Genomic DNA, 15501 nt, shown 5'->3' with positions numbered 1-15501 from the left:
CTACCGCTGCTTTCACCGAATAAGTGCCCAGGTGAGTGAAATAGAGCCTTATACTGGTATCTCCTTATTAACTGACAAAATGTACATACCTATATATCCGCGATTCCACCATAACCGATAGATCTAACCAGGTCGGCCAGTGTTGGAAGATTCTGTTCCGTACAGTTTTGTTTGTTCTGTACAACTTTTAGTACCACCAAACAGGGCCGTCTGACTGCCATTGGGTAGATAAGTGGTATCCCAGAACACCTACAACAGAAAATTCCGTTAATTCACTGGAAAAACAGGAACCGTAACAGTTAATTCAATTTTTCTGTATTATTTGTGAGACCGATAATAACAAGTGAGATACACCCGTCCTGTCTGTCTCTATTTCACCCCTGTGTCACTGTTAAATACCATAACCGAATAGAAAATAGCAATAGAAGGCTGACACCGCTTACACCGATATTACAAACTGGCCTGAACGGTAAGTGAAATAGATCAGTATATGTGTATCTCCTTATTAAATTACCGACCGTACTTACTGTTTCCTCCGAAATTCCACCGTACACCCTGTTATCCCTCTGCTCCAGGATATCAGTATACTAAATGCTTTTCTCTCATTTTTATGCAACCTACAACTGCTGCTGACTCCAACACCCTCGAGAATTGCACCACCGTCACAAGGGGAGCCAACGACGCTGTCTGGTATTCCAAACTACCCTGGTTGGATGATATTGGTGGCTGTTAACCCCCATGGCATGTGCCCGGAGCCGGCTTTGCGAAGTCCACCCTAAAATGGCCCAGAAATACATAATACAACGAATGACAAATCGAAAGGGTACTCACTTTGAAGATTCCGTCCTGCACTGTTTCCACTATTTTCCGGAATTTCTTTCACCGATGGAAATGGAAATCGAAATTTGGAACCACCCGGCGAAATTTGACAATAGGGACGATAAGTCTGACGTCATCGTCGCAATTTGACATTGCTCTATGACGGCCTGTTTCCAAACAAACCATTATTGGTGTGTATTCTGGCGTAAGGTGATCCGTTTTGCATTATAAAAAGATAAGCAGGAATAAGTTAAATATTTTGCAAGTTTTTTGTGAATCTCCTTTGAAGGAACTTCAAATTGAATACAATTTCTTTGAAGTTCTGGTACATATTTCTGCAATAATTCAAACGAAAAAGATTTGAAGGTTAAGTTTCGTGTTTTTGTGAGAGAGATTTTAAAATGGTTATGTGCTTTGCTCCTGACTGCAACCACTATAGTGAGAGGAAAACATGTTCCTTCTTTCGTTTCCCAAAAGATCCAACTTTACACCGAAAATGGGTTTCACTAATCAGGTTTGAAATTTCTTTATTTAATGACTGGTAGTGTTGTTAATGGTTTAATTTATTTCAGACGGGAGGACAGAAGTCCGACACAATGGTCACTGATTTGTTCATGCCATTTTATAAATGGTGACAAAAACAATTTGCCAAGCTTATTCAAGCACAACGAGAAAAAGCTCTTCACGTTTCAGTCTCCAGAAAGAAAAAAGAGAAGGTAATGTTCAAGAATATAACTGATAGCCCAAATTATTCAATTTATTTTAATATTACTCACAGAAATCTCTCCGAAACCAAGGAATCTCAACAAGGAAGTGGAGAAGTAGAAGTTACATCCTCTATAACAGAGGATACTAATAAGGATAATGATAATTCAACGGTATGTGAGGAACTGGTTTCAGTCACTGAAACGGGTGATCGGAATGAGGAATATTTTACTGATAGTTCACCAGTATGTGTTGACCCTTCCTTACCAGGGCCATCTAATGCAGGTGCAAGTGTTTCTACTGAGACCCAGCAAGGAAAAATGCCAACATTTTCAGGACTGCAAGAAGCAGAACTGTATTTTTTGAAAAAGGAAAATGAAACACTTAAGAGACAACTGCAGAATCTCTCAAACAGGTTTTCTTTTGAAGTTATAAAGGATGATAACAAACTTGTGAATATGTACACTGGATTGCCTACAGTGTATATATTTGATTGTCTGTATGATTTGTTCGACAATTTGACGTTGAATTATACCCAAGGGTGGACAGTAGGCATCATACCAAAAAAAGATCAGCTACTATTAACTTTAATGAAACTGAGATTAAACTTACTCCATAATGATTTGGCCTGTAGGTTTAATTGCAGCCAAGCAACTGTTTCAAATATAATAACAACATGGGTTTATGCTCTCCATGAAATAATATTTCTACAACTAATGGGCAGTATACCTTCCAGAATCAAGAACAAGCAGTGTATGCCAGCGTGTTTCAGTACATTTACTAATTGTCGGATTGTACTAGACTGCACTGAAGTCAAGTGCATAAAGCCTTCTTCCTTAGAGAAGCAAAAGTCCACATACAGTTCTTATAAACATCAAAACACTGTAAAGGGTTTAGTTGGTGTTGCTCCAAATGGTGTGATAACCTTTGTAAGTGACTTATATGCAGGATCGACGTCAGATAAAAAGATCGTAGAAGATTGTGCAATTTTTAAAAAAATGGTGGCTGGTGATCTTATTTTAGCTGATAAGGGCTTCTTAATAGTCGATATTTTGCCAGATGGAGTCAGCCTAAACATACCACCATTTTTAACAAATGCACAATTTACCCCAGAACAAATCATACAGACAAGGACTATAGCCAGAGCCAGAATCCATGTTGAAAGGGCTATACAGCGAATTAAGTGTTTTTCCATATTGGACTCAATTCCTCAGACCTTGATGCCATATTCATCAGAAATATTTCAAGTTTGTGCTGCACTAACTAATTTGCAATTTCCTTTAATTGCCCAAGTAGGAGAATTATATAAAATTGATTAAAAAAAATTTATTGATTGACATTTCGCAATTTTTTAACATAATTTCATGGGCTCCTAATAAATATTTATTTCTATTATTGTTGCCTTTTTTTAATAAATTTCAATATTTTCTTTCGATTTTATATGGTAAAAACTACGAAGTACCCACTTTTCATTTAAGTGAACTTCGATTTACGATCAGTGTAGGAAATCCCATACCTTTAGCATTGTTGTCATCGAACAATTTGACAATAGACCAGCTGTAAGCATATCACAGAAATGCCAACTTGATGAAACATGTACACCACAGGAATAATAATTGAAATAATTTTTTTAAGTAGTATTTATTGGTTCACATATTTTTCCCCTAATATGAACGGAACATAGTGCTCCAAATAAAATTTTTTTTAAATTATCAAATTTTCTTTGAAATCCTCTGCAACAATCACCACAAGTATTGACTCCTTCGGTGTCCATATGACAAGATGTGCCTTCTTTCTTCCGGTGATAGCCAGCTGTCCTTGAATTTGAATAAAGTACTCATGACTTCTATTTATCACTACATTTCCATCTCCATCTGCTTTTATTATGTAGTCATGAGTACTTTTCAATCCTTCTAATACAGTGACATCTCTGAACTTATAGGGGCATTTAACCTCAACAAGTTGATCTTCTCCTATAAATCCATTCGGACTAGCACCTAAGAAGCCACACTTGTCTAACCACAGTCCAGTGGGAATGACTTCAACACCAAGTGCTTCCTCCAGAGCTTCGATGCCTTTTTTTCCATGAAGCTTCCCCCATTGTATGGCTTTTATATTTTCTAGATTATATGCACCTGTAAATAATTTTTCTTAATAATAAAGATATCAATTAAAAAAAAAACTAGCTCTAACTTCAAAATGAACAGAAATTAAAGTACCTGAAAGACGTTTGAAAAGACTGGGAGGATAACGCTGCCTACTACAGGCTGCCAATACAACTGCAAAATTGCTTGCCGTTAATCGATTTTTCCGAGCCAACAGCCACTTAGCATTCTCGGACTGTCCAATTGTGAGCTCAGCTATTTTGTTGGCATCGTTTTCCTCTAATTTGATTTTGTCTTCAAAAAACACGGTTCTGTTCTGTGCTATTAAATACTCTTGGCTGAAAAGAATATCTTCCACATTAATAATGAATGATTCTTCTGATGATATTTCATCCGCTAACAGCCAAGAGAATCCAACAGCACCATCAAAAACAGAAAGCTTGTTCTTGAAAACTTTTATCTCTTCTTCTGTTAAATTCCTGTCAGTTGACCTGTGCGGCTTGGCAGGATACATATCTTTTAACTTTTTAACGTTTTTCTCTTGTGATTGTTTTGATTTGTTCCAAGCACACTCCTTATCAGTGACTGAAATGTTGTCTCGAGCAAAAAGCAGCAATGCTGCCATGTGATGACAACGTAATTGTCCACGTGGGCAGTCACACTTTCCTGATTTTACTGACCAATCAATATCAAATTCTATCTGAAAAATAAAAAGAACTACATGTATGAAGGAATAATAATAACATTAAAACAATACAAGAATATAGGTAACAAGGTGCAGCCAGTATCTCCATCCACTAAATCCTATTACATAAGAATAAAATAAGAAGCAATAAATTAGTCTATACTATACCTCAACATTATATTGTCGGTCTCTCATGCTGGCATGCACCTTTCCACGAACTACATGAAGATCACTATCAAACACCATATTAATCACATGCCCTGATTCAACAGCATTTTCCCCTTTCTTCACTAATTTATCTTCGTCTTTAAAGAAGTTTATTACTTCGGACAGCCTGATAACGTGCTTTGATGCCATTTTAAATCTCGAAATAACACTAAGAAGACAACTACAAGACTGAAGAAATAAACACATTTTCGAAAATCTTGTAGTATCTAACAGTGAGTAACTGAAATAAATTCACATTCTTCTTTTTCTTTTCAATCATTCATGGCTGTTAAGAACATTAAAAGAAATTTTTGAAATAAATATGCAAAAATCAAACGAAACAGCTATAACCTATCAATTTACGAACATCTCTGCATAATGTTATAAATATGACAAATACATGGGTTTTTTTTTATAGGTTGGTTAAGAATTAAGTACCAAATTAGAAAACTCACCTAAAATTACTTACATGGTAGTAGATACTTTAGAAATATCATTTCTGAAAATATCGCCTTTGTGAAACCGGTTTGTTTGGAAACGGAAAGTAATGACAGATATATTTTGAAAGGTACCAACCTAAATATGACGTCACGACTTATCGTCCCTATTGGACTTTGGAGGTTAGCTGATAGAACACAGAACTTCGACAGCACCACCGGCGGACATACGTCAACGCGGACCATAGAGTGGGAGCAACCGAGATAGCATTAGCCGAGTATACGCCACCTGGAGTAGATTAGGTGAACCTGTTTGATGTAAATCCGATCTCAATCGTCTTGCCGTGAATAGTCAAACCGTTAACCGGACTTAGTAGATTTCACCGTGAAAAATTTAATCCCCTATTTCATCGTGGATTCAATTTTTCAACCGGAGCCGGGGGGATGTAACGAGAGGGTAGTTTTCAAACCTACCCCCTCATTTTAGAATAATTATTTTAGTTTTCATTTTTAAATAATTTTGTTTTGAATTAATTTCCGAAAAATCTTTTCGAATTTCCAATTCAGGATTCCGACATCGTTCGGAATTGTAAACATACCGTACCGTTTTTATTCCGTTTTTATTTCCTAAAAACGATGTCGCACCGTATAAAACATCCTGAATTGGAAGATAACCGAGTTTTTTTGTTCGCTAGCACAGATAAGTCGAAATTAAGACGTTTTCATCGACGCAAATTTACCGAATTTCGACTGTCGGGCACATCTGATTTCCGCACCCCCCTGTGGGTATAAAATCAGATGTTCCCCCGCAGGCCACTTCACTTACGATTGACTTCTAATTATTCGCCGAATTAGTACGCTTGCCGTTAATTACCGTCCGCCGTTGCCTTCTGCATTCAAGTATTAGAAAAGTATTTTTGAGTTTAGAATTTTTTTTCTCTTTAATTTCATTAATCCGGGATAGAATTTTTCTTCAGTTTTTCTTTTTATTGTTCACCATATTGGGTGATTGTCCGGAGTGAAGTGGCCAAACAGAAACTTAGGTAAGACGACACGCCGTTATTTTTCTGTTATATAATATTGGAACTTCAGCCTCCCTTTATCACTTCCTACCCCTAGTTTAAGCTCCACTCCTACTGTTAAAGCACCCAGCTGGCGTGGATACTCAGGGGGTGCGGAGGCACTTTGGAGTGGCAGAAAACCTTCCTTTATCCCTTCCTACCCCTAGTTTAAGCTCCACTACTACTGCTAAAGCACCCCGCTGGCGTGGATACTCAGGGGGTGCGGAGGCACTTTGGAGTGGCAGAAAACCTTCCTTTATCCCTTCCTACCCCGGGTTAAGTTCCACCCCTATTGCTAAAGCATCCCGCTGGCGTGGATACTCAGGGGGTGCGGAGGCACTTTGGAGTGGCTAACCCTCTTTCCTTCCCCATTGTTTCGACGCTCACTTCAGTTGTTATCGAAGAACCCCGCTGGCGTGGATACTCAGGGGGCGAGAAGCGCAACTAGGGGTGAGCTGTTGTAAATCTGTGCCGTCTTTCATCCCCTAACCTGGCTGAAGTCCGGTATCTGTCCGTCAAGTGTACGTCTCAGGTTATGGCTGGCGAACAAGTCCGTTAACCCCCGTATAACGTTTGAGATCGGATCCAGTGTTATTCCGTCCGTCTTGCCCCTGTAAATTTCACCGATTTCGAGTCACTGTAAAAATTTTGTAGTAGTGCCATTTGTGTTCCCCTTTTACGAATTGACCAATAAAAGTTGTATACGTTGATTCTGCCTATCATTGTGCGTCGCTAACACCCTAGACACCAGGGAACCCTGTCTCCGGCTAGTAGCTGCCAGGGTAGGTTTGCTATTCTCCCTTAAAGAATAGCTGGCGCTCGAGAACACCGAGAAAAACCCCTCTACAAGCTCAACATTATTGATTGCAAGAATCCATTCCTTGAAACGGCTCAATTCCTTATTTGGATTAGGAAATCTATGCCTAATTTTAGAGTCACTTTTGCATTGGGAAACACTACACTTGTTGTGATAAACCATGATGAAACCGTATTTATTAGCACTTACTTCCTCAACGACACAATTTACAACAATTCAAAATTCAAACTCAAATAAGTAACCTCAAACTCTACCAAAAATTCACAAATCACATTTCTCCATTCTTCTTCACACTGTGAGTAGAGAGACATCTTCAGTTTGGTATCGGTACTAAAAAGAGGTTCAAGGCCATGTAACCTGCGTGAACCGTTTAGAGGGTTAGTAGTCTGTGCTGAGAGCGAAGAGCGAACGGAATATAATAGCTGTATTCGGGTTCGGCTTTCGGAGAGTCCGAGAATGGTTCTAGAACTGCGCATAGGTTTCGATACTAGGGCGCAACAGTTTTGCGCAGTTTTAGAACAATTTTATCGGACCGTCCAAAAGTCGAACCCGAACTAGATGTGCCCCAGCTGTCGAAAATCGGTCAAGTTGCGTCTATGAAGACGTCCTAATTTCGACTCAACTGTAATTCGGTTATTATTTATCATTATTATTATTATGAATTATTATTATTATTATGAATAATGCAACTTATTAAAGTCCAATCACTGCATCCACAATTAAATTGAATCGAAACCAATCAAGCAAAGGAAAGACAACTAAGAAAAAAGACTTATAAACTATGGACAAAAAAGGATATGTAATGCAAATTATATCAAACAATCATAAAGAATACAGTCTCTTCAAGTATCTCTTTACTTCAATGGATCCTATGGAGAACAAATTGAAACTCAGATTATTACATGAATGAGTAATTCTTTGAAGTGGTGAATTCTTGGCGTATCTGGTATTTCGAAACTTAGGTAGGAAAACACTTGAATGTCTAAGTCTTCTACTAGGTATGTTGTTACGTTTGGAATTTTACCAAAGTTAATTGAATCAAACAAAGTTGTTTTTTTTTTCAAATTTGCCAGTTGTAACAAAAGTGACCAGCTAGCTCACTCAGGGTGGGTTTCCCTCTGGAGCATGAAGTAAAGAAAAATTTAAAGAGTTCTAATGGGCGCCAGGTAATTTCATTATCTGGTCACGTATTTCTAAAATTACCAAACTTATGGCATAAAATGAAAAAAAAAATATAGATTCTATTGACTGACAATGAGAGGTGGAAAAAATAATATTTGAATTCTAATTTTGAATATATTCAAGTTAATAACTACAACCCTAAACCTATCTAAACCTACCTATCTACTAATCTCTTATTTATTACCCTATGCCTATTATCTAACCTATACCCTATACTAACCTAATCTTAACTTATCTACCTATCTTATGTACTACCTGCTCTAAAACTACAATAACTAATCATCAATAATTTTTTTTTTTATAATATAAAATCGATATACGAGTACACATATATAGATCCCCTGCGGGGTACTTATCCAAACAAATAATGAGGAAGGTGAAATTTTCCTGGATCAGTTACTCCTCCAATAGATCATTAAACGTCCCTCCAGATAACATTATCGCATGGAACTGACGTAATGTGGTATTCCAATATTTCAAAGAGAAAATAAAAAAAAATAAAAACCCTAAAAGGACATACAAAACAATCAGAATACTCTCTCTGGAGCACGGAAATTATATCTTACCCTTGGTGGTGTGTGGGGTTGATGCGAGGTAACAATAAATTCCAATAATGAAATCCTCGATTTTCGAGTTTAGCCAGAGAATGAAAACCAATAGTCTCTCTTAGCTTTCTAAATATTGTGAATTTACTTAATGAAGAGATTTATTAAATCCTCAAAAGATATCTTTATAATCACCAAAAAGATATTTCTCTCTTCCTTGTTACCAGAATAATGAATTGAAAATATGTTCCCGCAAGGTCGTAACTCCAGAAAGAACATTCGGACAAAAAATTACACAAACATATTAAAAACGTAGTTTGTTCGAACTCGGCCGCTAGATTTAGGAAACCTAAACTACCCGAACAAAATCGTGGCATACACTACTCCGCCGAGAAAATGAAATGAGGGTAACACTCCCCACTCGCCAAAAAAAAATTTTTTTTCCAAAAAAAATTATTGGATAAAACAAGGGATAAAAGAGAAAAATCCGACTATAAGTAGAGAGAATTTGTTTATTTTAATTTTTTTTTTCAAGGAGTTTAAAAATTAATTTGCAAGTCCTGAGCTATTCCCTATCATTGAGATTAGTTATTGTAGTTTTAGAGCAGGTAGTACATAAGATAGGTAGATAAGTTAAGATTAGGTTAGTATAGGGTATAGGTTAGATAATAGGCATAGGGTAATAAATAAGAGATTAGTAGATAGGTAGGTTTAGATAGGTTTAGGGTTGTAGTTATTAACTTGAATATATTCAAAATTAGAATTCAAATATTATTTTTTCCACCTCTCATTGTCAGTCAATAGAATCTATATTTTTTTTTTCATTTTATGCCATAAGTTTGGTAATTTTAGAAATACGTGACCAGATAATGAAATTACCTGGCGCCCATTAGAACTCTTTAAATTTTTCTTTACTTCATGCTCCAGAGGGAAACCCACCCTGAGTGAGCTAGCTGGTCACTTTTGTTACAACTGGCAAATTTGAAAAAAAAAAACAACTTTGTTTGATTCAATTAACTTTGGTAAAATTCCAAACGTAACAAATTTGGCGCCCAACGTGGGGCCACCCCTCTTTTTGGAACATCAACTTTTGAAACACGTCATAGTAATAAAATTGAGAGGTTGGATTTGTACTTAGTAGGGATTTATTGATTAGAGTATCTTAGTTGATGTTGATTAAATTATTGATATCTGATATTGAAATCGAAACCTGATATTTTCAAATTATTTTTGATCCATATCGATTCTTAGTTGATGTTGATATTACATATTTCTTTCGACTTGAAGGAAAATTTAGAAAATTGTTATTGTTCGAACTCTGCGTCCTCAAGCTAGTTGTTGTTATTCGCGGTTATATATTCGTTTAAATTTTTTTTTTATTTGATTCTCACCCATAAGTAATATATTTCATCATGGCTTCATCGAACCTTGAGATCAATCGTCTTTCATCGTCTGAACTACAATATCTTCTTGCTATACGAGGAGTTACAGATGTCGATACTGTTAAATTAATGAGACAAACTTTGCGAAGTCTTATCAAGATGGAACGTAAATCTGATATTAGAATCAAATGGCCTGATTATCCTTTTTCTTTCGATGCAGATAGGGCTGCTTTAGACTTGATGTTGTCTGATGTCGATGCTTTGTTAGAGAATTTTGATGGTAACAATGATTCTGTCAAGAAGAAAATTTCCACTAAAATAAATTTCGCTCTTGAAAGACTGAATAACGCAAAGCCAATCACAAATGATGATTCGACAGCTAAGTCATCGTTATTAGTGAACATTCTCGCCAAACAAACAGATTTTAATAAGAAATTAAGGCAATATAATCGTTCTCTACTGTCAGAACATAGTCTAGGTCCAGGAATGGCTCAGACTGCTCTCTCGAGCAGTAATTCAGAAATTTCTTCGTCGGATTCGGAAGTTGATATTGATGCTTTCCCACATAACTTTTCACATTCGTCTAATGTCGTCAATGCGGTCAAAATCAAAAAGGTACCAGTTTCCCAATGGAATTTGAAATTCACCGGAGAGAAAGATTCGTGTTCCCTTAGCGCATTTCTCGAACGTATAGAGGATATGAGAGTCGCGAGAAATACAACGTATGAAGAATTGTTCAACTCCGCCATTGATTTGTTCTCAGGAAAAGCTTTAATTTGGTATCGTGCTTCAAGAAGTCGTGTTAAAAATTGGTCTGCTTTAGTTCGATTACTACGCGAGGAATTTCAACCTGTTGATTACAATGATAAATTATTCGATGAAATTAAAAATCGTACACAATCGCCAGATGAATCTATAGGGATGTATATTGCTGTTATGACTAACTTGTTCAATCGTCTCACAGTACCTGTATCGGAGCACTTGCGTTTGAAGATATTGTTGAAGAATATTTCTCCTTTTTATCAGACCCAATTAGGTTTATTGGATATACATTCTATTGAGGAATTACTTAGGTATGGTAGAAAGTTAGAATCGTGTAAAGCGTCTGTAGAATCGTTTAAGCCTCCACCATCACGTAGGGTTTCTCGTTTATTGGAGCCAGATTTGGCGGCGGTAGAAACGGAATATAATGAGCCTTCTACTTCCTTCTCAAATACTGCGTCGAGATCGAATGTTGATGCTGTAGAATCAAACATTAAATGTTATAATTGCGGCCAAAGCGGGCACAAAGCGAACGTCTGTAGAGCTCCAAGAAGGAAAAGGTGTTATCGATGTAATAAACCAAATTACACTGTCCTCACATGTCCGTCTTGTTCAAAAAACAATTCAAGATCTCAGGGAAACGCCATACCGGAGCACTAGATGGTCGACTAGCGGCTCCAGACTCGGATAGAACCTCTCCCATACTGGATTATATTCTTCAAAGCGCAGGGAGTGACGAAAGACCCTATTTGCAGGTATCAATTTACGATATAAAATTTTTGGGTTTGTTAGATTCCGGGGCATCCTCTACTATAGTGGGTGGTCCAGGTTGGAATATCTTAAAGAGGCTTAATTTACCTCTGAAACCATATTCAGGTAGTCATTGCACTGTTGCTAATGGCAACCAATGTCAAATTTTGGGATATTTAACGGTACCTGTTCAAGTTTGCGATCGAACAGTTTTAATGGACGTTCTAGTGGTGCCATCTCTTACTCATTTATTAATTTTGGGTGCTGACTTTTGGAGGAAGATAGGAATCGTTCCTAATTTGAGATCTAAAGAATGGAGCTTCGCTTCAGTTGTATCAACCGATAATATATTGGCACAAACATCTCTTTCTGAAAACGAGCAGCTTAATCTCGACAAAATGTTGGAGGAAATATTCAGCAAACCTCGATCAGAAGTCGGTCTTACGAATCTCGTTCATCATAAGATTCAGCTGACTGATGAAACACCTATTAAGCAAAGGTACTACCCAGTATCACCTCCGGTTCAAAAACAGATCAACATAGAACTGGATCAGATGCTCAAAAACAATATTATTGAACCTTCTGATAGCCCTTGGTCTTCTCCTATTATTCTTGTGAAGAAGCCGGATAACACTTATAGGTTTTGCGTGGATTATAGGCGTTTAAATAGAGTAACGGTGAAGGATGCGTACCCTTTACCAAGAATTACTACAATTCTCGACAAACTCAGGAGAGCTAACTACCTTTCCACGATTGACATAAAAAGTGCTTTCTGGAATATACCGATGGCACCGGGTTCAAAGAAATATACAGCTTTTACTGTACCTAATAGAGGACTATTCCATTTCAATCGTCTCCCTTTTGGTCTATGTAACAGTCCTGCCACTTGGCAGAGATTTATTGATAAAATAATAACTGGTGAATTGACGGAATTTTGTTTCCCTTATCTCGATGATATTGTCATAGTGACGGAAAATTTTGAAGATCATCTTAGGATTTTGAAATTGCTCATCTCTAAAATTGTGGAGGCTGGTTTGTCGATAAATCGATCTAAATGCGAATTTTGTAAGCCTGAAATAAAGTATTTGGGTTATATAGTTGACAGGAATGGTTTGCGGGCTGACCCTGAGAAGGTTTCAGCTATAGTGAATATTTCCCGTCCTACTTGTGTTAAAGAGCTCCGTAGCTTATTGGGCATGGTAAGTTGGTATAGACGTTTCATACCAAACTTCGCTCATATAGCTGCCCCTGTTAATAACCTTCTTAAGAAGAATTCTACATTTAGGTGGACTGAAGAATGCGAGAACTCATTTCGGCTCATCAAGCAAGCACTTGTGTCTTCCCCTATACTAGCTTGTCCGAATTTCGATCTGCCTTTCGTGGTTCAGTGCGATGCTTCAGGGTTCGGTTTGGGTGGTGTCTTAACTCAAAAATATCCTGACGGTGATAGAGTCGTGGCCTATGCCAGTAGGTCACTTTCGCGTAATGAAAGAATTTTTACGACAACAGAGTTAGAATGCCTAGCAGTTCTTTTTAGTCTTGAAAAATTCAGACCTTATATAGAGGGTTCAAAAGTTACTGTGGTTACCGATCACAGCAGTCTGTTGTGGTTACACAACCTTAAGGATCCACGAGGTCGTTTGGCAAGATGGTCTGTTGCCCTAACTCAGTATGATTTTGAAATAGTCCATAGGCCTGGTAAAGAAAATGTTGTTCCAGACTTTTTGAGTAGATCTGTCGGAAAAGATAACTCAGATATACCTATTAATGAAAATTTATCCCCATTAATACAAACATCATCAATAGCTAGGGTTGAGAAAACTGATGAAAATCATGGGTTAGATAGGTGGTATTCCAGTATGATCACTCGTGTTAAACTCAAACCTGATAGTTATCCGAAGTGGAAGATTTCTGATAATAAGTTATTTAAGTATTGTAGCGTCAAATACCCACAATTGTCATATGATGACAATGAGTATTGGAAGTTGGTGGTTCCGAAACATGATCGAAGAAAAATAATATTTGAATTCTAATTTTGAATATATTCAAGTTAATAACTACAACCCTAAACCTATCTAAACCTACCTATCTACTAATCTCTTATTTATTACCCTATGCCTATTATCTAACCTATACCCTATACTAACCTAATCTTAACTTATCTACCTATCTTATGTACTACCTGCTCTAAAACTACAATAACTAATCATCAATAATTTTTTTTTTGATAATATAAAATCGATATACGAGTACACATATATAGATCCCCTGCGGGGTACTTATCCAAACAAATAATGAGGAAGGTGAAATTTTCCTGGATCAGTTACTCCTCCAATAGATCATTAAACGTCCCTCCAGATAACATTATCGCATGGAACTGACGTAATGTGGTATTCCAATATTTCAAAGAGAAAATAAAAAAAAATAAAAACCCTAAAAGGACATACAAAACAATCAGAATACTCTCTCTGGAGCACGGAAATTATATCTTACCCTTGGTGGTGTGTGGGGTTGATGCGAGGTAACAATAAATTCCAATAATGAAATCCTCGATTTTCGAGTTTAGCCAGAGAATGAAAACCAATAGTCTCTCTTAGCTTTCTAAATATTGTGAATTTACTTAATGAAGAGATTTATTAAATCCTCAAAAGATATCTTTATAATCACCAAAAAGATATTTCTCTCTTCCTTGTTACCAGAATAATGAATTGAAAATATGTTCCCGCAAGGTCGTAACTCCAGAAAGAACATTCGGACAAAAAATTACACAAACATATTAAAAACGTAGTTTGTTCGAACTCGGCCGCTAGATTTAGGAAACCTAAACTACCCGAACAAAATCGTGGCATACACTACTCCGCCGAGAAAATGAAATGAGGGTAACAATGTTACGATAGCTCAGAGAATATGAGAGAAAAATGAGAAAAGAAATTATACATAGAGATACGCTGGAAGCACTCGACCTACCTTGTTGGGATGAACACCAGAAAATGGGGAGCTGGCACTTCCTGCTATCTTTCGAAGTCCTTTTGAAAGCACTATTTAAGAAAAAATGGAATCGGAATTTTGAAAAATCGACGAAATTCGGTTGTAATTTGCACTGTCTACGTCCTTCGTCAATCGAGAAGTTATATTAATCTCGCCCATATGTCTCCATATGCAGTCCGAGATTTTCCAGCGTATTTGCCGATGATGAATTGAAATATACACAAATGAATGAATGAATTCAAAAAAGGAGAATTAATTATAGAAACTGACGCGTTGATTCAACGATCGTTTCGAAACAAAAGAAAAATATATATATTGAATTTAGAAATTCAATTGAATAAGAGTGTTGCATTAACATAACGGCCCACCTAAAATATACATATTTTAAAGAGAAGAAAAAAATAAAAAAAATTAAAATTCAGCAATGATTATTGCTGGGGTAATGGACACAACTTTACTATAGGACGTTGCATCCCACTTTGGCTAGTACGAACGGTAGCTACACGAGCTATTCCATCTAAACCTAGATGTAGTTTCTCAATTCGTGCCAACCGCCAGCGCAAGGGAGAAATAGGTCCATCATTAATTAGGACAAGCGTACCCGGTTTTAGGGTAGAATTCGGATGTTTATCCCATTTTTTTCGTTGTTGTAACGTATGTAGATACTCTTTGTGCCAACGTTTCCAAAAATCTGCATGAAGTCGTGAGAGCAATTGCCATCTAGATAGCCTATTGATTTGCAGATGAGACAAATCATCATCTGGTAGCGATGTTAAGGGTTCAAGAGTCAAAAAATGACCTGGCGTCAAGGCGGATAGGTCATTTGGATCACTGCTCAACGGGCAAAGTGGTCGCGAATTCAGAACCGCTTCGATTCGCGTCAGAACCATATACAGTTCTTCGTAGGTCAGTTTCTGTTCACCTATTACCCTCATTGAGTGCGTTTTAACTGATTTTATTCCGGCTTCTCAGAGACCGCCAAAATGAGGTGCGAATGGAGGGTTGAAGCTCCAATCAATAGGCTCAGATTCGGTAGCATTGCGGAACAAAGTACGT

General features: G+C 37.1%; 1 protein-coding gene and 3 long non-coding RNA genes across 4 annotated transcripts; 1 reads left to right on the top strand and 3 right to left on the bottom strand.

Moving 5' to 3' along the window:
- The first annotated feature begins 944 nt into the window (after positions 1–944).
- Positions 945–3397, top strand: LOC123321291. Its single transcript, XM_044908760.1, has 3 exons — positions 945–1333; positions 1392–1535; positions 1598–3397. The coding sequence occupies exons 1-3, from the start codon at positions 1221–1223 to the stop codon at positions 2841–2843; spliced, it is 1503 nt and encodes a 500-aa protein (XP_044764695.1). The 5' UTR covers positions 945–1220; the 3' UTR covers positions 2844–3397.
- A 211-nt stretch (positions 3398–3608) lies between these two features.
- LOC123321308 lies at positions 3609–3928 on the bottom strand. The gene is made up of 2 exons (XR_006538843.1): positions 3744–3928; positions 3609–3659 (listed from the first exon to the last, which is right to left on the bottom strand). It is a non-coding gene; the product is annotated as an uncharacterized LOC123321308 (long non-coding RNA).
- Positions 3929–8112: 4184 nt separating this feature from the next.
- Positions 8113–9007, bottom strand: LOC123321314. The gene is made up of 2 exons (XR_006538849.1): positions 8585–9007; positions 8113–8524 (listed from the first exon to the last, which is right to left on the bottom strand). It is a non-coding gene; the product is annotated as an uncharacterized LOC123321314 (long non-coding RNA).
- Positions 9008–13478: 4471 nt separating this feature from the next.
- Positions 13479–14340, bottom strand: LOC123321313. The gene is made up of 2 exons (XR_006538848.1): positions 13951–14340; positions 13479–13890 (listed from the first exon to the last, which is right to left on the bottom strand). It is a non-coding gene; the product is annotated as an uncharacterized LOC123321313 (long non-coding RNA).
- Between the last annotated feature and the right edge of the window lie 1161 nt (positions 14341–15501).

The sequence above is a fragment of the Coccinella septempunctata genome, chromosome X (genome assembly GCF_907165205.1).
Source record: "Coccinella septempunctata chromosome X, icCocSept1.1, whole genome shotgun sequence".
NCBI classification, from domain to species: Eukaryota; Metazoa; Arthropoda; class Insecta; order Coleoptera; family Coccinellidae; genus Coccinella; species Coccinella septempunctata.
The sequence above is the reverse complement of the archived record's forward strand: the minus strand, read 5'-3'. Positions and strand labels throughout refer to the sequence as shown.